The sequence below is a fragment of the Marmota monax genome, unplaced genomic scaffold, assembly GCF_021218885.2.
Source record: "Marmota monax isolate L192 unplaced genomic scaffold, Marmota_monax_Labrador192_F-V1.1 WCK01_AAM20220418_F8-fsc00024, whole genome shotgun sequence".
Taxonomy (NCBI): Eukaryota; Metazoa; Chordata; class Mammalia; order Rodentia; family Sciuridae; genus Marmota; species Marmota monax.
The window spans coordinates 11,733,404-11,757,655 of record NW_026695224.1 but is presented as its reverse complement, the minus strand read 5'-3'; the positions used below and the strand labels follow the sequence as shown (position 1 = coordinate 11,757,655).

The following is a 24,252-nucleotide window of genomic DNA, read 5'->3' as shown; positions in this document are numbered from 1 at the left end:
TGCAGTCGGGCTGATGGTTGAGAAAGTAAGGCCACCTTTAATGACTGTTACGGACTTGAGAAAATGTTTCACCCGTGTCTGCCTACATTTCTCACTCTTCAGATTGGTTATTAGCAGCTGCCTCTGGGCACCGGCATAATGAACCAAGTGAAGCCTGGCTAACGATCGGGCGCAGGGAGTACTCAATCAAGACATGCTAAGATAAAAGGGTTACCGGTTTTTTTCCCCAGGACCTCTGCGGAAGCCTCGCCGCTCCACTCCCGGCCGCCAGGGGACGCTGTGACGTAGCTCAGGCACCGAGCGCGGCCGCTCTAGCCTCACCCAGGGAAGTCGCGGTCCTCACCTTGTTCAGGAGCCCGCGCCTCTGTGTCTGCGGCCACTTGCCCTCCGCTCTGTTTTGCGCTACCTACTGCCCTCTTGCCATCCACCATGGCCCTGCTGCACTCCGGCCGCATCCTCTCCGGGGCTGCTGGCGCCTTCCACCCGGGCCTTGCCGCCGCAGCCTTTGCCAGAGCCAGGTAAGCGAAGGGATACTGAGATGGAGCAGGACAGGCCTGCCCAAAGTCATGGGCGCCGTGGGTCATCTAGCCCTCCCCGCTTCCAAACTCAACACACACACACACACACACACACACCACACACACACACACACACACACATCTCCCTTTGTGCAACCTCCATGGTTTCCCTTCGCTGGAGGCTGAGAATTGTGTATCCACGCCTCACAGTGATCCTCAGAGCCCCACGTCCCTTCTCTCCATTGCACCAGGCATCGCAGGAGAGCGAGCCGGCGCAGTGCCCTGAGAAAGGAAGTGTGGCCCTCTGCGGCACCCGGACTCCCATTCAAAGGAAAGCGCCGGGGGGTAGGGGGGGGGTCCGAGATACTCGGTCGGCTGGGGGGTGCGGGGCTGGGTGAGCACGCTGGCTGCGGTGCCCGGGCCAGCCCCGCACCAATTGGCTGTGGCGCCGAGGCTGCCTCGCGCCGATTGGCTACAGCCCTGGGGGGCGCGCGTGCCCTTGACCGGCTGCCCTGGGGGGCGGCCGGGCGCACCGGTCTTAGCCTTGCTGGAGCCGGGGCGAGTTGGGCTGGACAGGGCGGCGGCTGGCTGCCGCCTGCGTGCCAGGGGGAAGGAAACGTCCTGGAGGAAGGTGCCCAGAGTGCCGGCTCTCGGACCTCGCTTTCCTCACTGCATCCCATGACCTTGGCGTGCGGCATCCTCCAGTCGGTTTTACCACCTGTGTCCCTGCTGACCCTTTTGGTCTTTGGATGGGAAAGGACTGAAGTGTAGTGCACCTCTCCCCCTCCCCCTTTTTTTTAAACCCTTAGGAGGTCCGGCCGTAGGGAATCCACAGTCTTTCCATCTCTTCCATCTCGCTGTGCTCATTCATTCCGTATTTCGTAACCCCAGTTTCTCCAGGCACTATTCCAGATAGATGCTGGCGATACAGCCGTGAACAAGTTAGAGGGAAAGACATACTTCTCTCCAAAAATGACAAATATGTAGTTTTAAATTGTGATATGTAGGACAGAAGGAAATTTCAGAGCATAGAATAAAGTAGGAATTTCTAACTAGTGGAAACCTGATCCAGGCGATTAATTCACACAAGCCGATTTGGGGCTGCCACTTTTAAGTACTACCTAATGAGGAGCCCAATCTTAAAACCACCTCCAAGCGCATATTAACTACCAGAAGCCTATTATACGTTCTTTGACCTTTCGTTTGAATATATGCACAAGATCTTTAAGTCAGCAGAACAGCCTGTCCTTTCCAAAGCCCCACACTCTTGGCAGTACAGTTTTGTCCTGGCTTTTCCACGTTCTTCTCTCTCTTATTTTGGTTCCTTCTTGGCTCGCTGTCAATGTGTGCTCTTTAAGCTTACCTACCTAGTGGGCCATAATTAAGAGTGATTTATGAAGAAAAATTGGAGAACAAAAAGAAATGCTTAAAACTCTAATTAAGAGAAAGTCCATTTCACTATATGGTAATCTTAAAATAATTCTCTTTTTATGGGTTTGGCTGGATGACCTGAGCTCTAGAACTAAAGTGCTTGGTGAAGTTCTCTTTTTGGTGTGACCTTTTAGTTATTCTTTCCCTTTTGAGAGCTGGTTTTTTTTTCTCTTCTGCCTTTTCCCCATTAGAGTGCAAGTTTCATGAGCCAGGTGACCCTGCCCACACCTGTAATTTTAGCTTTTCTGGAAGATGAGGCAGGAGGATCACAATTCTAGACCAGGCTGGGCAACTTAGCATGACTCTCAAAAATTTAAAAGGGGAATGGAGGGTATATGAGAGCAGAGACCTTACCTACTTTGTTCAGTGTGGTATCACAGCACTTATATAATAGTGCCTGGCAGGTCTTTGAAAGTGAATGTTCAAACCCTATTTTTAAAACAAATATGGTATAAATGTTGAATTTTATATCAAAATCTAAACACATAGGAGGACCATAATGCTTCAAATTATGGAACAAGAAAAAGTCTTAAAATATCAGAGTATCTGATGAGGAGGAGCTGCCATTCAGATTTAAACAGTGATCTAGGATTGGGTGATAGATGCTCTGTCTGGTGGTTGTAACTATTCAAACAAGGAAGTGAGATCCTTCACTCCCTCCACAGTGGAAGTGATCTTTACTTAAAGCCAAATGCTAGAAGTGGTAAACATTAAAAATTCCCACTTAAAATTTAAGTGGAAAACCCATTGAAGTTTCTTTTATTTTATTTTTAAGATTCTTTAAAAAAACTCATTTTAATACGATAAAACCTAAAACCTTGGCAATTGATATTCTGAAGAACTCAGGATTTATCCAGTGAAATACTTTTCATACTCAGATCATTTATGTGAAATGCTTTCTAAATTTAATATTTCATTTAGCCAAATTGTTTAAAATGAAAACAATTAACATAACTTTTGTGTTGACCTATGCATAGTGACATACTAATGTATTTTTATTTATAATGATTTGTATTTATTTGTGGTGCTAGGGATAGAAACCAAAGCCTTATGAATTTTAATTCTTATTATTTAATGTTTTTGTGAAATGACTGAAGGACCCCTTTGAAAGGCAGTGTGCAATAGTGGTACAAGAACTAGTAGTTAAAAGATCACAATTGTTGTATGATTTGTGCCTTTTTTAGCTCTGTGATCATGGGCAAGTTAACTTCTCGTTTTAAAATAAGAAGAATGTGAGGAAATGCATTTTTAAAACTAGAGTACCAGATAGGCTAATATCTCCAAGAAATGCAAAGCATTTGAACTGGAAATGTTTATCTGAATACTTTGTACCTAATGTCTTTTGGTTGGCTAGTCAGTATTGCTCAAATATTGTTTGGACTGGTCAAACATTGTTTGAGGCTTTGTGCTTACGTCCAAAGGGCCTTGATAGGAATCACTTTGTAAGCCATAGGTTATCAGCATCAATTTTATCTCCAGAGCACACTGTTTCATCTAGTGCAATTTCTTAAACATCTGCATAGTCTTTAGCATTTTAAGGAGTGGCATAATGAAGGACATAGAGGACCTGAAAAATGATTACTAAAGAAGAGCTGATCAAATTGAGTTACTGCTGCTCCTATATACAGAGCGCTTAAAATTCAATTTAAAAGTAATTCAAATTAAAAGTAATTTTGACATTACTTTTAGCATTATTCTTAAGAGACCAGAAGACTGAAGGTAGTTTCTGAGAGAATGGATTTATATGCTGAACATTTTAAAGAATTTGACAAATAAGTGCTTTTCATACTGTTTAATGAGAATGGCTGCACTGGGGTTGTGGCTCTGTGGTAGGTATATGTCCATCTACAACTAAAAATATAAGAAAAAAAGAAGAAGAAGAAGGATGCCTTCTGTCCTTGTGGCTAGGGGCAGCTCTGTCATTATTGTATAAGAGCCTTGGAGGTAGACCACCTTTTTAAAAATGAAAGTTACTGGGCTGGGGATATAGCTCATTCCGTAGAGTGCTTGCCTCACATGCACAAGGCCCTGGGTTCAATTTCCACCGCAAAAAAAAAAAAAAAAAAGAAAGTTACTTTCTAGAAGTTGCTCTTTTATAATCTAATATGCCCTTGACATGCAAAGTATTCCTTTCACTCAGCAGTTAATGACAGTGATATAGATAGGCAGATGGCTACAGGATCTGAATTGTGGATAAGAAATAACCAAAGTTTTCTTCAGGCCCAATTTAGAAGTTGTTTCAAGGTATCTGTGTTTCTTACTATTGTTTAGGTGCTAGAAATGGCCAAGCAGCCTGAAGCAACGATTAAAAAGAAAGGGGAAGTGGGGATTTTGAATTCTGACACTTGATTATGATAATGTCTCCTGAGACTATTGGGGGGGCAGGGTAAGTAGAAGTAATTGAAAGGCAGAGAAGACCTGCATTTGATTGTGTAGTCCTATGACAGTATGTTTCTTGAATTCTCAGCTGTCCTCATGAAGCTCCAAACTAGTGGTAGGGTAGTTGCAAATGAAAGTGCTGTTGTGGGGCTGGGGATGTGGCTCAAGCGGTAGCACGCTCGCCTGGCATGCGTGCGGCCCTGGTTCGATCCCCAGCACCACATACAAACAAAGATGTTGTGTCCGTGAAAACTAAAAAAAAAGAAAAGAAAGTGCTGTTGTGATCTAATAACAAGATACTTGCTAACATCAAGCACTTGTTGTGTGCCGGCCTTTGTTCTGAGCTTTTTCATGCTTATATCCACCCTGCAATATAGGGGTACCATTAGGACCCATTTTATGGATAAGGAAAGATAAGACTTAGAGGAGTCATTTCACTTGCCTTCACTCATTTAGCTGGTAGGTGGCTGAGCTGCTGTTTGAATCCATGCAGTTTTCCCAAGGCAAGCTACTAAAGGAGACCATTAAAAGAAGTAAGCATCTGGGTGTGGTGGTGCACAGCTGTAATCCCTGCTCCTGGGGAGGCCAGAGCTAGAGGATTGTAAATTCAAGGCCAGTCTCAGCAAAACTGTCTCAATTTTTTTTTTAATATTTATTTTTTAGGTGTATGTGGACACAACACAATGCCTTTATTTATTCATTTTTTTTATGTTGTGCTGAGGATGGAACCCGGGTCCCGTGCATGCTAGGCGAGCGCTATACCGCTGAGCCACAATCCCAGCCCCCTGTCTCAAAATTTTAAAAAATTTAAAAAAAAAAAAAAAAACATACCTGGAGATGTAACTGAGTGGTAGAGTGCTTGCCTAGCTTGCATGAGGCCCCAGGTTCCGTCCCCATTACTACTGTTAAGTAACAGAATTAATTGTATATACCAATTGCAGCTATTGACTCTAAGGCAATTCTGAACCCAGCACAAGAGCATGAATACAGCTCTGTACTGCCACGTAATACCTGCCATCCACATGCCTCATTGGCTTGGTAGAGATTAGGTGGATGTTTACCAAGAGATCAGGAGCTGTTCAACCTGAGTGATTTGGAGCCTTGCTTCCCGAGCTTTCACTTTCAGTGCAACACCAAGCTCTTTCCCATCCTCAGACGTTATTCTTAAGCCTCTTCCTAGAATGGCCTTCTTTTATCCTTAGCATTCAGCTCATGGGTCACCTCCTCCTGGAAGCCTTCCTAACCCTATACTCTCCTCCCCTTCCTTAAGCTCTTAAGTCCTCTCCTCAGGCTCCTATAAACCATATGCAGTGCCCTAGGCCTCTCCTTGTCTCTGTGAATCCTCTTCTCCTCGCCCACCTCCTCCACTGCACACATAGACTTCCAACCTGCATTGTTTCTAGCTCCCTCCTGGCCATCCCATTGGACTGCCCTGGTGGTAAGGGATGATGATTTTACATTCCCAGCTTTAGCACATGTTAATGCACACAAATTTTGGGGTTCTTTGCTGTTGTTGTTGTTTTGTTTTGTTTTTTGCATTTTGGTTTTTTGTTTTAGGTTTTGTACCAGGGATGCTTAATCACTGAGCTACATCCCAACAGTTTTCATTCTTTATTTTAAGACAGGGTCTCCTCAGTTGCTTAGGGCCTCACTGAGTTGCTGAGGCTGGCATCGAACTTGCAATTCTCTTTCCTCAGCCACCTGAGTTGCTGGAATTATAGGTTTGCACCGCCACACACACTCACACACAAGTTAAATGATTAATCTAGGAGATCTGAAAGACTTTGTTTTTGTTTTTTGTGGTACTGATCATTGAACCCAAGGGCACTTCACTATTGAGCGACATCCCCAGCCCTCTTTATTTTTTATTTTGTTATAGGGTCTCACTGAATTACTGAGGCTGGCCTCAAGCTTACAGCCTCAGTCTCTGGAGTGAGGGATTATGGGTGTGCACTACCACACCTGGCAAGACTTCATTTTATGTAATATGAAACCATGTAAAAAGCTTCTTTCCTATTTCCTCTGAAGAAAAGGAGTAAACTAATCTTTTTAGCTTACAGCTAAAGCGCCTCAAGACCTTTTATTTATGTGGGCATAATATTAATATTTACCATATTACTTTGCTCAATATTTACCATGAGGTAAAAATCTTCAGGGTAATAGTTTGATATATTATTAATGTATCTATTCTGCCAGAAGACTATTTGAAGAAAAGCCAATACTCTCTAGGGGCCCTCTGGAAAATATCAAAGATAATTTCAATGAAAGTCTGAAAATTTTGTTTGAATTTGATTTTTTAAAACATTGTTACATGAGGGGCTGGGGTTGTGGCTCAGTAGCAGAGAGCCTGCCTCACACATATGAGGCACTGGGTTCCATCCTCAGCACCACATAAAAATAAATAAACAAAATAAAGATATTTTTTTTAAATTATTACATGATATTTGGCCACTTAATTAAGATAGGATTGTGAGTTCCTGAGAAATAGTCAATCAATGGTTTTCTATTTAACTAAAATGACAATAAATTTTTAAAATTAAACATAAAACTGGGCACCTTTGGAAGCCTGAGAAGGAACATTAGCTCTTTCATGCATGAAGCTCTGGGTTCAAGCCCCAGCACCCACTGCAAAAAAAAAAAAAAAATTTATTTATGCTAACATAAATAGCAGTTTGCAGTGTTTTCATCATTGCTATTTTCAAGTGACTCAATGATAAGTACAACAAAGTTCTTGAGTTTTAATTTCTAGTCTAATAAACATCATTATACCACACATAAATAAATGCTCTTTGAGGGGCTTCAGCCTCAGCTCAATTGGCTTGCCCTTGTCACTCACCCGAGCTCCCACAATGCCAAGGGTTTTGGGCCCTGCCAGCCAAAAGCCCAGGCCAAAACCCAAAAGACTCAGGCTAGGGCTTCAGCTTCAGTTCCTTCTCAGGCTTCCAAAGGTGCCCAGGCTCCATGGTTTCGGCCTCTGCCTGCCAACCTGATGGCAGAAAGACTGCTGTAACCCAGCGGCTGCCATGTGCATGGTGCTGATGCCCTCTTGTGCTGTTTGCACAAATGAACTTAAGGCAGAAAAATAAACAAACAAAAGCTCTTTGGAGTCCTCAATAAGCTTAAAGAGTATAAAGGGATTTAAATTCAAAAAAGTTTGAGAACAACTGCTGCTTTTTTTCCTTGGAAAATAAAACACAGTTGTGTTTATCACTATTGATCCTAGTACAGTATGTTCTCAACAACATATTGATTATCTTTTAACCAAAACAACTTCTATTTCACAGAGAAAACTAAGTAGGGAGGCAATGATGCTAGCCTCCCGCTAGTTTGCATTTTAAGCAGCTCATGAACACACTGAGTACAACTTTCACAGCCACACACACACCTTCTATACCCTCTGATGTAACAGAGCATATTCTTATAATAACTCACAGCTACCCTCCCAAGAGCATGTAAAAATAAGCAAAAAATATAAAAACTTTATATTATGCTTAGCACTCAATGTGCCTATATCCTGTCTTACTTAGAAAGAAATTATCTGAATATCCGTTGATTAGTTAAACCATTAATTAACTCATTCTAATATTAGTCTAAGATTTAGTTACCTAAAGAAGCCTCATGTGGCAGCTTACCCTTCTAATCCCAGCAATTTGGGAGGCTAAAGCAGGATTATAAATTCAAGGCCAGTCTAAGCAATTAAGTAAGACCTTGTCTCCAAAAAAAAAAAAAAAAAAAAAAATTTAAAGGACTGGGGATGATCAGACTTGGTGATGCATACCTGTAATCCCAGCGGCTTGGGAGGCTGAGGCTGAGGCAGGAAAATCTCTAGTTCAAAGCCAGTCTCAGCAACTTAGGCACTTAGCAACTCAGCAAGACCCTTTCTCTAATAAAATATATTTTAAAAGGGCTAGGGATGTGACTTGGTGGTTAAACACCCCTGGGTTCAATCCCCAATACAAAAAAAATTACCTAAACGGTCTTAGAAATTATCTTTCAGCTGACATTTTATAAAGTATAATTACTATTCTCCAAAAAATCTATAACCCCAGTCTAATCTCGAGAAAAACATCAAATACCAATAGAGGAATATCCTACAACATACAACCTGACCAACATTCTCCAAAACCATTCAAGGGCATCGAAAACAAAGAGAGTCTGAAACTATCACAGCCAAGAGAAACCTAAGGAGACAAGATAACTAAGTATAGTGTGGTAAACTTGAAGGAATTCTGGAACAGAAATAAGTAAAACCTAAGAAAATTTGAATAATTAGTGGACTTAATAATGTATCTTTATGGGTTTCTTAATTGTAACAAATGTTCTATGCTAATATACAATGTTAACAACGGGGGAAACTAGGAGTGGATGAAAATTATGATTTATTTCCTATAAATATAAACTTGTTCTAACAAATCTATTAATAAGAATAGAAGTAGCTGGGCACTGTGGCACATACCTGTAATCCCAGCAACTTGGGAGGCTGAGGCAGGAGGATCACAAGTTCAAAGCCAGCCTCAGCAGATTAGCAACTCAGTGAGACTCTGTCTCTAAATAAAATATTAAAAAGCACTGGAGCTGTGGCTCAGTGGTTAAGCACCCCTGGGTTTGATCCCCAGTACCAAAAAATAAAAGAGAGAGTAGAAGTATATAATTATTATTGAAATTAGAAGTTTGAGAGATTAATTGGTGTAATGCAAATTTATGTTTTTCATAATTTTACATTTATTTTTTTAAAAAACTGGGACAAACCCAGTAGAGCTCTAACTCTGAGCTACATCTTCAGCCATTTTTATTTTGAGACAGAATCTGACTAATTTACCTAGTCTGGCCTCAGATTTACCTGCCTCAGCTTCCTCAGTAGCTGGGATTACAGGCTTGGGCCACCGAGCCCAGCAACATTGTTTTTCTTAAATGAATTCAGAAACACTTTAGGAATTCAAGTTCACATGAGTAAATCTTTGATAATTTTAATTTAATGAAAACAGCTATGACTTTTCATGTTAAGTATAGTATAGCATGCATTTTATAACTCAAATATTTTATTTGAGACATTTATCATCTAATTTATCTGTACTTTCAGAGATAGAAAGCATTTCACATTCAGGCACTCAAAGTTTTTTTTTTTTTTTTTTTAATTAAAGTTCTGAATAACTTATATATGCCAAGATTATAGCTCTTTAGATACACTTTTGGTTATAGGACCACAGTAAACAAAGCAAAATATTCAGGTCTGAATTTTTTTTTTAAGCCAAAGAATTCCTAGTTGATTTAAGCTCCAAGTTTTAAAAGAAAAACGAACAAGAAGACCTAACAAAGCAGATCTCTGTCATTCTCACCCAACAGAGAATCTTTCTCTGCCATCCTTCTACTGAAATCCTACTCATTGCTACTATAAAACAGGAACTAGCTTGTTGGCCATAACTAAACCAAAAATAAAATCAGAAGAGAGTGGGGAACAAACCAGAAAAAAGTCATTTGAAGTTGAATTGTGGGATGGGTATAACCCAGTGGTAGAGCAGCTGCCTAGCATGTGTAATGCCCTGGGTTTAGTCTGGGGTGGGGGGGTGGGGGGGTTCTATTGCATCTTGGGCTTCACATTCACTCTGGGAGCCAAGGAAAGATGAGATCCACTTCCCCAGCAGCACAACTCACCCGGCCCAGTCAGGTGATTCCATTGGCATCCACGGATGGTCTCTAAGACTGTTATAGAATGGTTGTTTTGTTTGGCTTTGCTAAAGTAAAATCATGACATACAAATATAAAATGATGACTATGTCAGACATTTTAACCCTTTAAGTAATAATGAACAGTAGGATGTCATGACCATTTCTTCCTGCCAATTCTAAATTCCTAAGCATCTTTCAACTCTCTCCCTCTCTGCTCCTACTGTCATGATCCTGGTTCTTGTCCTCATCTCTTTGTCTTAAGCAACCAGCTTCTTTGTTGATCCTTCTGCATCCACTCTTACCACTCATGATTTAGTGCCCTGCTCCAAGTTCACTCACTTTGTCACTCCCCTCACGTAATCACTGTCACCCTCAAAAAAAAAAGTTTCATGTTTCTCCAGGTGTCACTACATCTGAGGCAGACCCCAGGGTGTTTAGCCAGCATCCCTAACCATGCTCTAACAGATTTGAGAACAGGATCAAACCCAGGCCCCTCACAGAGGCACATGAGATTCTTGAACACCCCTTGCTTCTCTTGTCCCATCTTTTACCACTCTTAGCTTCTCACTGCCAGATGACTTGAAGTATTCTTTGGATGAGAATTCAGGTCAGGTTTAGGATGCTTTAAGAGCTTACACATGTACCCCGTTCTCCCATAGTAATCCGGATGCCCCACCTTCTGCATCTCATAGTATCTGTGTTGAAATTGTTGCTCTATAAGTTTCCACAAAGTGCTCTGAAGTCTTCTGCATTCTTGGATTATCAGTACCTGTTACTGTACCCTGTGCATAGTATGCAGACATTTGCTGAAATGGATCTTTGGCAGATCAAGGACAACTCTGCCCATGGCATCTCACTAAGTAACTGAGACAAGGTTTTTCATTTCAGCTCTTGGTGGGCCCATGTAGAAATGGGACCCCCAGATCCCATCCTGGGAGTCACTGAAGCCTACAAGAGAGACACCAACAGCAAAAAGATGAACCTGGGAGTTGGTGCCTACCGAGATGATAATGGAAAGCCTTATGTGCTCCCTAGCGTCCGGAAGGTGAGCTTGCCATCTGCCTCAGCTGGTTAAGAAGAATGAACGGAGGGGAGCACATGACAGCCACGGAAAGAGTACAGCCACAGCCCTGGGCTGTAGTTCTGGCATGAACTGTGTGCATTGCTCAGGTTTTCTGGTTTAGTACTGGCTCTAAAAATGAGAGATATTGTAGTGCATGCCTGTAATCCCAGTGACTTGGGAAGCTGAGGCAGGAGGATCACAAGTTCGAGACCAGCCTAGGCAACTTAGTTACTCAAAATTAAAAAAGGTTGGGAGAAGTAGCTAAGTGGTAAGAGTACCCCTGAGTTCAATTTCCATTACTGAAAGAAACAGGAGGTGGGGGTGCTAGAATCATACTGTCTTTTCCAAGATTTTAAAACAGGCAGTGTCATATTTAAACGTGAAGGTACACAAAAAGACCAAAAATTTAAACATTGTCTCTTGGCAAGAGGAAAATAGCCCTCTGTACATGAGAGTTACTATTGTTATTTTCTGTTTCTCCCATTTTGTTTGCCTTAGAAAAACCATTGTCCACAGGTATGCGCTGTCCATCCTTCTTGCTGAACTACAGTTTTGTTTTGTTTTTTTTTTTGTTTTTTCATTCATTCTATTAGTGACTTGGTTTCTATTTTAACTTTCATATAATTAACCACTTAGAACAGGTTTTAAAAATTAATCATGACTGAGGTTGTAGCTCAGTAGTAGAATGCTTATCGAGCATGCACAAAGCCATGGGTTTGATCCCCAACACCACCAAAAATAATAATAATTTATTTAATTTACATTCGCTATTACAAGCTCCAGCACCACCAAGCACTGTTGTACATTGTCTTATTAACACCCACTTCAGCCACATGAGACGTAAAAACAGTTGTCCCACTGGGCATGATGGCACATGCCTATAATCCCAGTGGCTTGGGGGGATCATGAGTACAAAGCCAACCTCAGCACCTTAGTGAGAGGCCCTAAGCAACTCAGTGAGACCCTGTCTCTAAGTAAAATATTTTTTTTAAAGTGCTGGGGATATGACTCAGTGGTTAAGTGCCTCTGGGCTCAATCCCCCCAATACAAGAGGAAAAAAAAAAACAGTGTCCCTATGTTTAACAAATGAGGAAAATGGGACTCAGGAAGGTTAAATAACTCATATAGTTGGTAAGGGACAGCCAGGCCTCTGACTCTAAAGCATGAAAATATGTGGCTATGACTATTAATTCTTGGAAGTTCCTAGACTGGCATACACCTTGAAATGCTTCCCTTTCATGTATTTAGTTTTGTCGCCTTATGTCTACTTTAGCTATTGCACCTAAACTTTGTTTTTGTGCATTCCAGGAATGGCAATTTATGTAAATGATTATCAGGAGAGACTGTATACCTACCCACAAAAAAAATCTAGAACATAGCAAGACTTTTCTCAAAGCAAGATGACTTCCAGAATTTAACTGTAAAATATTAATTAATAATCTTAGTTTCAGGTAGGGAGAAGAAACTAAACAGATGCATTCTTCTTTTGTCTAGGCAGAGGCCCAGATTGCTGCAAAAAATTTGGACAAGGAATACCTGCCCATTGGTGGACTGGCTGAATTTTGTAAGGCATCCGCAGAACTAGCCCTGGGTGAGAACAGTGAGGTGTTGAAAAGTGGCCGGGTAAGCCAAGCAGACTCTGGCATCATACAGGGTCTGCTTTTATATGTAACAAATTTAAAGTAATTTAAACAAATTTATTAACAAATTTAAAGTAATTTAAACAATTTTAAACAAATAGGAAAAGATTTATAAGTGTGTGGTGATTGAGGTGGCTACACTTGCTAATAAAGTTAAATTGGCAGTAACTAAAAAGATTTCATATAACATCAATTCTAAAAATGTGCTAATAATCCTAAAAATGATAGATAGGTTTAGCCCTACTTTTGCTATTAGTGTCCATGTATTTTATTCATCTTACATTAACTGTGCTTTAGAACGGCCTACCTGGGACTAGTTTTAGGCCTATAATTAGTCCCCACACTCGTGTGCTAAGCTTCCAGCTTAGATGAGAGAAGCAGGTAGAAACCACCCACAGGTGGACTGTGGGAGGCAGAACCAATCTGGTTTTGTCATCATCCCTGTCCCAACCAGTTTGGGCATTGAAAGAAAGAAGACCCATCCCTTGCATATACAAATATGTAACAGATTGGGCACAATAGTGCACACCTGTAATCCCAGTGTCTGGGGAGACTAAAACAGGAGAAACTCTAGTTCAAAGCCAGCCTCAGCAACTTAGTGAGACCCTGTCTCTTAATAAAATGTTAAACAGGCTGGGGATGTGACTCAGTGGTTGAGCATCCCTGGGTTGGATCCCCAGTATCCCCTTTCCCCCACCCCCAAAAAAAAGGTAACAGTGAGTCCCACCATTATTTGTGATTATAATACATTAATAAAAAATACAGGAAAATATTTTAAAAGATTAAAAAATAAAAACAAAACATGTGACAAACAAAAAAGAGAAGACCATGCTCCCAACATGTGAACTTAAGTGCATTGTGGTTTACTTCTCTTGAAGAAAATCATGTGCTTTTTAAAGACTATATTTGCGTATTTATTTTTCTGGGTAGGCCTAGAAGGAAGACAACATATACAGGTTGGGAGTGTGGTCCAGTAGTAGAGCACTTACCTGGCATGTGCAAGGCCCTAGGTTTGATTTCCAGCACCACAAAAAAAATAAATAAATAAAACATACAAACATCCTAATGTACTTACTGACTTGATTTTCAAAGAACGTTGATATTCAGAGTATCAGTTCATTTTATATAATTCTAGAGTAATTCTAACATAATGACTGTTCTTGGTCTCTTATGCTTTTTTATGTAAATAATTCCTTCTGTATATTGGAGGAATTTTTGTGTTCTAGAAGTTTTCCATGTAACATGGATAGTACTGCCAGGCCATAAGGAATTAGCTTCTCAAGAACAAAGGCTATTAAGCCAGGTGCTGTATGCACACCTGTAATCCCAGCAGCTTGGGAGGCTGAGGCAAGAGGATGGCAAGTTTAAAGCCAGCCTCAGCAAAAGCAAGGTACTAAGCAACTCAGTGAGATTCTGTCTCTAAATAAAATACAAAATAGGGCTGGGGATGTGGCTCAGTGGTCAAGTGCCCATGAGTTCAATCCCCAGTACCAAAAAAAAAAAAAGCACAAAGGGTACTGACTAGACAGAGTAGGTCCTCTCTGTGGCTATCCACATCACTGACTACCGGCATCTCTCCAACAGTTTGTCACCGTGCAGACCATTTCTGGAACTGGCGCCTTAAGGGTCGGAGCCAATTTTATGGTGAGTCTGAAAACTCCTTTAGAAAAGGACTTTTGAGAGCAGCAGGGCTTCCTGTCATGTGTGTATTTGACTGCTGACTCAGAAGTAGGTTTCCTCTTTCCACAGAGTTGGCAGATTTCCTTTTCTCTGATTTAAAAAAGAAAGTACTTAACAGGGTACCAAGAGCATTCCTGTAATCCCAGCAGCTCAGGAGGCTGAGGCAGGAGGACTGTAAATTCAAAGCCAGCCTCAGCAACATAGAGAAACCCTAAGCAATTCAGCGAGACCCTGTCTCTAAATAAAATATTAAAAAGAGGTGGGGCTGTGGCTCAGTGGTTAAGTGCCTCTGGGTTGAATCCCTGGTAACAAAAAAAAAAGAAAGAAAGTACTTTGGAGAAATTACATGGAAGATATAACAATAATGAGAAATTCAGTTTATTGACCACATACTGTTACTAGGGAGCTTTTGTATTTTAACTCAGTTAATCCCTGTAAGGGAAGTTCTGTTAACCCATTTTATAAGTGAAGAAAGTGAGGCCCAGATAGTCCTTGGCCACACAGCAAGGGTAACTGTCAAAGCCTGAGTCACCCACACAGTCTTGCTGCTGGTTCAGTGCATTTCTCCACCATAGAGTTAAGCTGGGTTTCAGCAGAAAAAAAAGTGTTCTCTCAAGGAAACATACCAATGTTTTTACCTCTTTTTTTCCTTCATTTTTTCCATTCCCCTTCATCCCATCTCTTAGGAAAGATTTTTTAAGTTCAGCCGAGATGTCTTTCTACCCAGACCGTCCTGGGGAAATCATACACCCATTTTCAGGGATGCTGGCATGAAGCTACAGGGTTATCGGTACTATGACCCCAAGACTTGTGGTTTTGACTTCACAGGCGCCATAGAAGACATTTCGGTAAGTGTGGCATCAGGGTGGGAAGGGTGAAAGAACAAGGCATAAACTTCCTTGTGGACGGGGCTGGGGAGGTGGCTCAAGCGGTAGCACGCTCGCCTGGCATGCGTGCAGCCCGGGTTCGAACCTCAGCACCACATAAAAACAAAGATGTTGTGTCTGCCAAAAAACTAAGAAATAAATATTAAAAAAAAAAAAAAAAAAAAAATTCCTTGTGGACATTTGATGTCTCCCAGCTGGGTCCTAATATCTTAAAATACTGAGAGGGAGCTAATTCCTAGACCTCAGGTTTCCTTTATTACTTACGAAATAGTGACCCTGTGGAACCTAAAAAGCTGCAAAACAGAGTCACCTCTTAGTTCCCTTTCTCTTTAGAAAATGCCAGAGCAGAGTGTTATTCTCCTGCATGCCTGTGCCCACAATCCCACAGGAGTGGACCCTCGTCCTGAGCAGTGGAAGGAAATAGCGTCTGTGGTAAAGGTGAGGAGGATGAACCAATGGTGACAGTTCTGTTAAGTAACTAGCCTTGATTCTTAACTTGACAAAGTCTTAACAATAAGAATTTATTAACCTTGAATCTGTACAAACTTTCTACACATGATAAGCTGCCAGGAAGGGTCTCATTTGCATAATCAGTAGTTCTGTAATTGATGATACATGAGCAGTTTGAAAATAATTTTTGTTTCTCAGCCCAGATGTAGTGAATTCTGATAAAACCTGTCATTGGCCCATTTGCACAACAGACTGCTGGCCCAGGGTGTCTTCTGGTGGTGCCTGTGGCTGCCCTGGGCAGTGATTACTGGCACAGCCCTTATACTTTTTTTTTTTTTCCCTTCTCCACCCTGAGTGCCATACTTACCACTTTTCCACTTTTCCTTGACTTTGTCATTATCACTCCCAGAGTGTAGCTGGCTATCAGAGAAGGCATCAGAATTCCTACAGAGGAAGGATTATTGTTATTCCTATTATCTTGTGTCCCCATTTTCGCTAACTTTTGTCAAATCTAAGCTGCAGAAGCCTGGCATAGTGGTGTATGCCTGGAATCCCAGTGACTCAGGAGGCTAAGGCAAGAGATCACAAGTTCAAAGCCAGCCTCAGCAATTTAACAAGACCCTATCTCAAGATAAAAAATAAAAAAGTCTTGGGATGTAATTCAGGGACAGAGCAACCCTGGGCTCAATCTGAGTACCACACATACACATAAACCTAAGCTACAAACAGAATGAGACAAACAGCAATCAAAGCCATTTCAGAATGAGATGGTTCTAATGAGGCTACCAGAATTAAGTTAATCACAGAAAAGTTTGGTCCTGTGCTACTAGACCAAAAATAATTACCCAGACTCCTCCATGGGCCTTAGAAGAGTCTTCTGTTTGACTAAGCAGCATTCTGGGTACACTTAAATTAAGATTCTTTTCTTAATGTCTTTTGATTAATATGCTGATACTTAACTCTGGGAAAATTAAGACATCTTCCAAACTGCATCTGGTGAAGAAATAGGATTGGTTTTATCTGGGTGGAACAGTTGTGGTCCCAATAAACACAAGTAACTACATAGTACATCTTCAGATGGCTACCTAAAGCTTTGGTCTTCTCATTCCTTCCCAGAAAAAGAATCTCTTTGCATTCTTTGACATGGCCTACCAAGGCTTTGCCAGTGGTGATGGTGACAAGGATGCCTGGGCTGTGCGCCACTTCATCGAACAGGGCATTAATGTTTGTCTCTGCCAATCATATGCCAAGAACATGGGCTTATATGGTAAGCTAGAGGACCCAGTGTGCTATATGTTCTGATGAACTTGAGTTTGGGTTGCATATGTATATATCCATGTTGCTCCTTACCCAAGGAGGAAAGATTGGTATAGTGGATTTTACAGATTTTTTTTTTATCTTCTTCAGTGTCCTTGAATTCCTCCAGCTAAGAAAACTGATTCCTGTTTCTCTAAACAAAAAGTAACTAATGCAGGAGCCAAGACAATAGATAAAATGAAAAGAAATCTTGAATACTCAAACTTTCTGGTCGCCTCAATTCACCATTCTGTCTGTTAAAAACTTTAATTATAATAAAAAATTTATTTTCATGGTCCCGTCTGGTGGAAACAGATGATATTCAACAAATTTAATCATGATTTGCTTTAATATATTAGATGGGAGAACTAGAAGACAAGATCCATTTTGTCTTTTCAGGCGAGCGGGTGGGAGCCTTCACCGTAGTCTGCAAAGACGCTGATGAAGCCAAAAGGGTGGAGTCACAGCTGAAGATTGTGATTCGCCCCTTGTATTCCAACCCTCCTCTCAACGGGGCCCGGATCGCCTCTACCATCCTAACTTCCCCGGATTTGCGAAAGCAGTGGTAAATATTCCTTGCCACTCCCCAGCCAACCTAGGTGTTCTGACCACCGCTCCTTCAGAGCTAGTTTAAATTGACCTCTAGTGACACACAGAACCTTACAGGTTCCACATGTGGAAGGGGATAAGAAGAAAAAGTGTGCACTTTGTCCACAGAAATAAGAAATTTCGTAATTCAGAAATAGCAGTTCCTCTTACTCTCTCATCTCTATTTAATAAAATCTGCCTGTCCCTAAAATCAAGTTCAAATTGAAGTAGCATATATAGGAAAACTTCCTTCAGAAGATCATATTTTAGTTTTTGTTTTGCGGTGCTGGGGATCAAACCCAGGGCCTCACACATGCTAGGCAAGCATTCTACCACTGAGCCATCCCCAGCTCCCACATTTTTGGTTTTGTCCCAATAATAGCTAGCATTGCATCAATATTTTTTCATATTTTTGGTTTTGATTATCTGTCATCTAAGTCTTAGTACCTGTTCTCTAAATTAGTGTTACTTAATCTTTTGCGGGGTGGGGGGCACCAGTGATTGAACTCGGGCTCAACCACGAGCCCCATCCCAGTCCTATTTTGTATTTTATTCACAGACAGGGTCTCACTGAGTTGCTTTGTGCACCTCGCCATTGCAGAGGCTGGCTTTGAACTCGAGATTCTCCTGCCTCAGCCTCCCGAGCCACTGGGATTACAGGCATGCGCTACCGCACCCAGCTTAATATATATCTTTTTTTTTTTTTTTTTTTTTAGTTGTTGATGGACCTTTATTTATTTGTACACAGTACAGAGAGTCAAACCCAGTGCCTCACACATGCTAGGCAAGTGCTCTACCACTGAACTATATCCTTAGTCCTTTGTATTTTCCTTTTTTAATTTTGAAACAGGGTCTCACTAGGGATGGCCTGGAATTTGTGATCCTTCTCCCTCAGCCTTCTGAGTTGCTGGGATTACAGGCATGCACTACTGTGCCAAGCAGATTTTTATCTTAATATGTGCATTTCAGTACACGTTTGAGAACCTATAGTGAATAAAGCTAACAGACACTGTGCTAGTAGATAACCAAAACACAGTTTGTACCTTCAGGAAGTTTAGAATCCAGTGAAAAAGGTACACATGTAACATTGATAAGACAGAATGGAATAAATGCTGACTATAAGAGAGCTGCCGATTCAGGTGGAAGTTGAGGGTGTGGTGAGGACTGCTGTGTGAGCTGTGCCTTAAGAATGGGTTTTTTTTTTTCCCCTTAAAAGAAATGAAAGGACAGGGAAAATGGACAGAGAAGCCTCCCTGAGAAAAGGCACAGACAAGGGACATGCTTTGTACAGAGTGTGCATAGAAAGTTCCATGTGGTTTCTGTGGTGAAAATACTGAGAGGAAGAACATCAAAGCTGAGGGGTAGAGCCAACAAGGAGGCACCTTATTGATATTGTGAGAAGTGGGCTGCCATTCAGTGTAGAGAGCTTGCCTAGCGTGCATGAGGCCCTGGGCTCTATCTCAACACCACAAAAAAGTAAGAGAAAACACAGATAATGTGTTTATCCTCTGGACAACAGGGAGGGTGGGGGGACTTTGCTATGGTAGTGTCCACATGGGTCATACTCTTGGTACCTTTAGGACCTGGGCCTTGAAGTGAATGGAGCTGGATGAATGGAGCAGGAAACGTAAAATCATATGCCAATTGGAAAGAGGCCAGGGGTTCCACAGGCCCAACCAGTAATCACACACTAGAATTGTGCTACCAGCTTCTTGTTTTTTAGGAGAAATTACAAATCTAAAAATTATATGTGCCAGATTTTTCTTTTGTTTTGTTTTTCCTGGTACTGGAGATTGAATCCAGGGCCACTCAACCACGGAGCCACATCCCCAGCTTGTTTTATTTTTTATTTTGAGGTAGGTTTTTGCTAAGTTAGAGAGGCTGGCCTCAAACTTGTGATCTTCCTGCCTCAGCCTCCTGAATTCCTACGATTACAATTACAAGTAGACGCCACTGCCCAGTGCAAGTACCCAATTTCGAAATGTTTCACTGGGTCAGAAAAACATACCTAGGACTCTATATTTAGCCTTTTAATTGACAGTTCGTAAACTCTGTTCTAGCCATTGGGTATTATGGTCATAGAGAGATAGTTTAGGAAAGTGAACACGTAACACCAGGAAGATAAACTTCATGCTTTTTCCATGATCCAATTAATAACCTCTGACAAGAATTTCCCACAACACCATGAGAATGAAATAGAAGGGTAAATTCTGAGAAAGAAGAAGACTGTTCAGAATCAAGTGAGTGGTGCAGGGTGCAGTGGTCCTATAATCCCAGGAAGCTGAAGCAGGAGGATCACCAAGTTGAGGCCAGCCTATGCAACTTAGCAAGACCCTGTATCAAAATAAGAAAGGACTAGTGATGTAGCTCAACCATAGAGAATCCCTGAGTTCACTCTCCACTACCACAAAAAAAAAAAAAAAAGAATCAAGTGGCGTGTGTGCAGAGAAGAGTGCATTATCTAGTCCCCAGAACAAATTCACCTTTTTTCTCTTTTAGCACAGCACTCTTACAGTAGCATTACGTTATGTGGCCCTGTTCCATAGCTGATTTTTTTATGGATTTGGCTCCTATCATCCTCTTTTAGCTTCTACAAGCAAGGACCATTTCTCAGTCCTCAGCATCTAGCACATGGCTTGGCTTATTGTAGGTTCCTAGTGCATTGTCTTCATTGTGAAGCAGAAATGTTTATTCTAACCATGTAAAGAATATTGTCATTGGGAGCTGGAGTTGTAGCTCAGTGTAAAGTGCGTTCCTAGCACATATGAGGTACTAGGTTTGATCCTTAGAGTCACATAAAACTAAACAAATACAATGAAGGCATGCCATGCATCTACAACTACCAAAAAAAAAAAAAAAAAAACTGGAAACTTCTGGTTAAACAGAAATTTTTAAAAAGAGGGAGAATAATGTCATATTTTGTTTAACCCATAGCTTTTGCCTCAGTCTTCCTAAGTTTTTGAGTGATACCTTTGCTTTCCTTAATATTCAAGTGTGTTAACTATTTCAGTTGTGTGATCAAAGAAGTACTATAATTTAAAACAGTGCTATAGCTGGACGTGATGGCACACGCCTGTATTCCCAGCTACTCAGGAGCTAAAGCAGGAGGATCATAAGTTCAAGACCAGTGAGAGCAATTTAATGAGACCCAGTATTAAAATAAAATTTTAAAAAGGGAGATGTATGTCAATGACAAAATACTTGCTGAACATATGCAAGACCCTGGGTTCAACTCCCAGTACCAAAAATTAGAAAAAACAGTACTACAAAATAGTTTACTTGCCTGGCCAATGACAACATGTCTCCATCAAGGACTAAGAAATGAGGCAAACAGGAGAGGAACTAGGGAGGTAAAAACATTGTTGGTATTTGGCAGAATGAGCTACCTCTTGGGGTCTCCTTGCAGGTTGCAGGAAGTGAAAGGCATGGCCGACCGCATCATTAGTATGCGGACCCAGCTGGTCTCTAATCTCAAGAAGGAGGGCTCCTCCCACAACTGGCAGCACATCACCGACCAGATCGGCATGTTTTGTTTCACAGGCCTAAAGCCTGAACAGGTGAGTGGACTCTAATTTCCCCACAGTTGACTAACGGATAGGTCCTTGTAAACCAGAATAATTCTGTGTAAGTTGCCTGCATGTTCAGGGTTACCCTGAAAATGACTATTTTGGAGCCCTTTTAGGTGAAGTTAATATGTAGCTTTCATGTGTTGTTTTGGGCTTTGTTATTTTTGTTTCAGTATTGGTGATTGAACCCAGAGCCTGGCACATGGTATGTAAGCACTCTACCACTGAGCTACAGCCTCAACAGGTTTTTGTTTGTTTGTATGTTTGTTTTAATATATATACTGGGATTTGGACCCAGGGATGCTGGACCACCACTGAGCTATATTCACAGTCCTTTTTATTTTTAATTTTGAGATAGCCTCACAAGGTTGCTATGGCTGACCTCAAACCTGTGATCCTTCTGCCTTGGCCTCCCAAGTCATATAGGCATGCACCACCACACTTGACCTTTTTTTTTTTTGAGACAGGGTCTCACTTAAATTGCCCAGACTGGTCTTAAACTTGGTATCCTGCTTCAGCCCCCTTGGTAGCTGGGTTCACAGGCAAGAGCCGATGATGTTGATGTTTTGAGATGGAGTCTCTCACTGTGTTGCCCAGGCTGGTCTAGAATTGGGCTCAAGTGATTCTTCCATCTTAGCTTCCTGAGTAACTGGGACTACAGGCATGTACCACATGCCTGGCCTGTTTTATTGCTGTTGATTGCTTACTTATCTGTATCCCCCGATAAGGCTACTTACTTCTGAGGCCCACATTACCCACTAGCTTGAGAGTTTTGAGGTTCTGGTGATGGAGTACAGGGCCTCTGCATGCTAGGAAGCACTCTTCCACTAAGTTGCACCCCTAGCCCAGAATGTTTTGATTGCTTGTGGCCACTGCTGGTTGTTCAAGGAAAGGTAAGAGAAATGGCTGTTCTATGGCTGAATTCTGGTTCTGTGGTGTGATTAAGATTTTTTTCCCACCTATTCCATCTCAGAATTCATCATATCTTCTTATGATTTTACTCTAATTTGGCTCACTGAATCTGGGAATGGGGCATAAGTGAGTGAGAAAAGAGAGCTGTTGTTTTTTCCATTTAACTAGTTGGCTATTGGGATGTGCCAGAGCTGGGAAACTGCCCTGACCGGTATCCAAAATGTTTTCTCTCCACAGGTAGAGCGGCTGACCAAGGAGTTCTCTATCTACATGACAAAGGATGGCCGCATCTCTGTGGCAGGGGTCACCTCCAACAACGTGGCCTACCTTGCACATGCCATCCACCAGGTCACCAAGTAATTTCCTGGTGCGAGAACAGAGACAACCTTTCTGTCGTCAACCCCTGCCGTTGTGTGATTCACATGCAGGATAAGGGAGGGTGGATGGTGGAGAGGGTCATTTCTTTCAACCACAGTGCATAACACTTAGTGATTGGATGTGTTTCTCAGAAAAGAACATGTAGTGAGATAGGATAGAGGCATCCATGGATGGTGTCTGGAACTCTGTGGCTTTAAACCAAACTCCCCCATCATCCTTTTATCTCCGACTTTTTTGAAAGAGTTTACATGTATAAGAAAGTCACAGCACCAAAAACCTGTCATGATGTTGCAATATTTCAGAAGCTTTAATGAAGCACTGTGTGGTGGAAAGGGTTCCTCTGCAGATCCAGCTTGAGACATAGCTCATGCTATAGGCTGAGTTGTGTCATTAACAGTCCACTTCACATTTGTCCCCCCATGGTGGAGCATCCTATCAACAGACCATATTGCACAAATTGTGCTTTACAAAAACCAATGAGTCTGTTGCCACTGCAGCAAGGAAAATAATAGATGTTGTTTCCTGTCTTATTTAAGAAAATAAGGAAAATGTCTGTCTCTTCTTACCATTACTGTTCTTTTCTTTAACACAAAGACCTATAACTACCCTAGATTTCCATCCCATTCTATTGCTTGATTAACCATGAACCCCATCGTATCAGGATCTATTTAAGATTGGAGAACATAATTTTCTGCTCATGCCATTCCCTCTCTTTCTTGGCAAAGAATAGTCGAGGGTAGGTGACTGCACTTTATGCCGGCATCCTCATCATTGACTGTGTAATTGTCTCCTCCTGGGATGCTGCCTCTGCCCGCTGGACCTCTACTTTCATTCCTTGTGGTTGTGCAGCCACTAACCTCACATCATGAGTCAGTCAACACAGGTTAGGATCAGAAAGGAGATAGTCTGGGGTTTGTGTGCTGCCAGCCAGGCTTAGGCTTCACCCTTGGAAGGATAACCACCATCTGCTCTAATCATGTAGACTTACTGCAGCTTGGTTTCTCTGTTACAATAAAATTACTGTAGATCCAACCACCGTCTACCTTTTTCTTTAATGGGAGGAAGGGGTAGATGTCAGTGTATATTCTAGAAGTTTAGTCACATCCAGCTGACTGTAAGCCAGAGATGTGTTAGTGGTCCCAAATGATGACTCAAAGTACATCCTTTTCTTCATGCCATTGAGGTAAGCCAGCCCAAAGATGTCGAGAATGTAGGTGTAATTCCTTGGACCTTGTAAGACATGTGGAGCCACACAGTGGATCCTATAGAGACAGGCAAGGGATGGAGGGGAGATGGTAGCTTCAGATGTCTTGGGGGCCAAGGAGATAATAAATAAAAATCAGAAGCTGGGTGGAAGATGATGGTTGGTAATCAGCCCTCAGAGGGAGGTGACAGCCGTGAAAATGAAAGCGCTCGGTTAAAGGTCTATTGGTGCTTGAAAATTGGCAATGAATAAAAAAGGCAAATAATTCAGTATTTTAAAAGTGATTTGTAAGCAAATGCAAACAGTAGATTGCCAATCTGCAAGCTCTGGTGTCGGCACCTGCTTGGCATCAGTCCTGCCTATAGCTATTGTGTCTACTTGTGCTTAGTGCCAGAGGCCATTCAGGATGGGTCAGAGAAGCAATGGAGCAGGGTTCAGTCAGGCCCAGAGGCCACCTGTCAAGTTCTGACAGTTGCTGGGTAGGGAACGCAGGCTCAGCATGTGTTTTTCCCTTGCTTCACATTCCTGAGGGACAGTGCAACAGGCAGAGTCACTCCTGGCCCTTTGCTCTTCTGGGTTCCTATTACTGATAAG

The 24,252-nt window shown here is 41.8% G+C and overlaps 1 protein-coding gene across 1 annotated transcript; it reads left to right on the top strand.

Annotated features, from left to right (window-relative positions):
* Positions 1-316: 316 nt before the first annotated feature.
* On the top strand, positions 317-23,486 carry Got2 (glutamic-oxaloacetic transaminase 2). Its single transcript, XM_046434427.2, has 10 exons — positions 317-518; positions 10,883-11,039; positions 12,552-12,680; positions 14,282-14,341; positions 15,064-15,225; positions 15,598-15,702; positions 16,831-16,981; positions 17,410-17,575; positions 21,005-21,155; positions 22,314-23,486. Exons 1-10 carry the CDS (start codon positions 430-432, stop codon positions 22,434-22,436), a joined length of 1,293 nt encoding a protein of 430 aa, XP_046290383.1. The 5' UTR covers positions 317-429; the 3' UTR covers positions 22,437-23,486.
* The last annotated feature ends 766 nt before the right edge of the window (positions 23,487-24,252 follow it).

Coding starts and splice junctions, on each gene's coding strand:
- Got2 (XM_046434427.2), top strand. CDS start 430: ATGGCCCTGCTGCACTCCGGCCGCATCCTCTCCGGGGCTGCTGGCGCC. Junction 12,681..14,281: donor AGGTGTTGAAAAGTGGCCGG/GTAAGCCAAGCA, acceptor TCTCTCCAACAG/TTTGTCACCGTGCAGACCAT. Junction 15,226..15,597: donor GCGCCATAGAAGACATTTCG/GTAAGTGTGGCA, acceptor CTTTCTCTTTAG/AAAATGCCAGAGCAGAGTGT.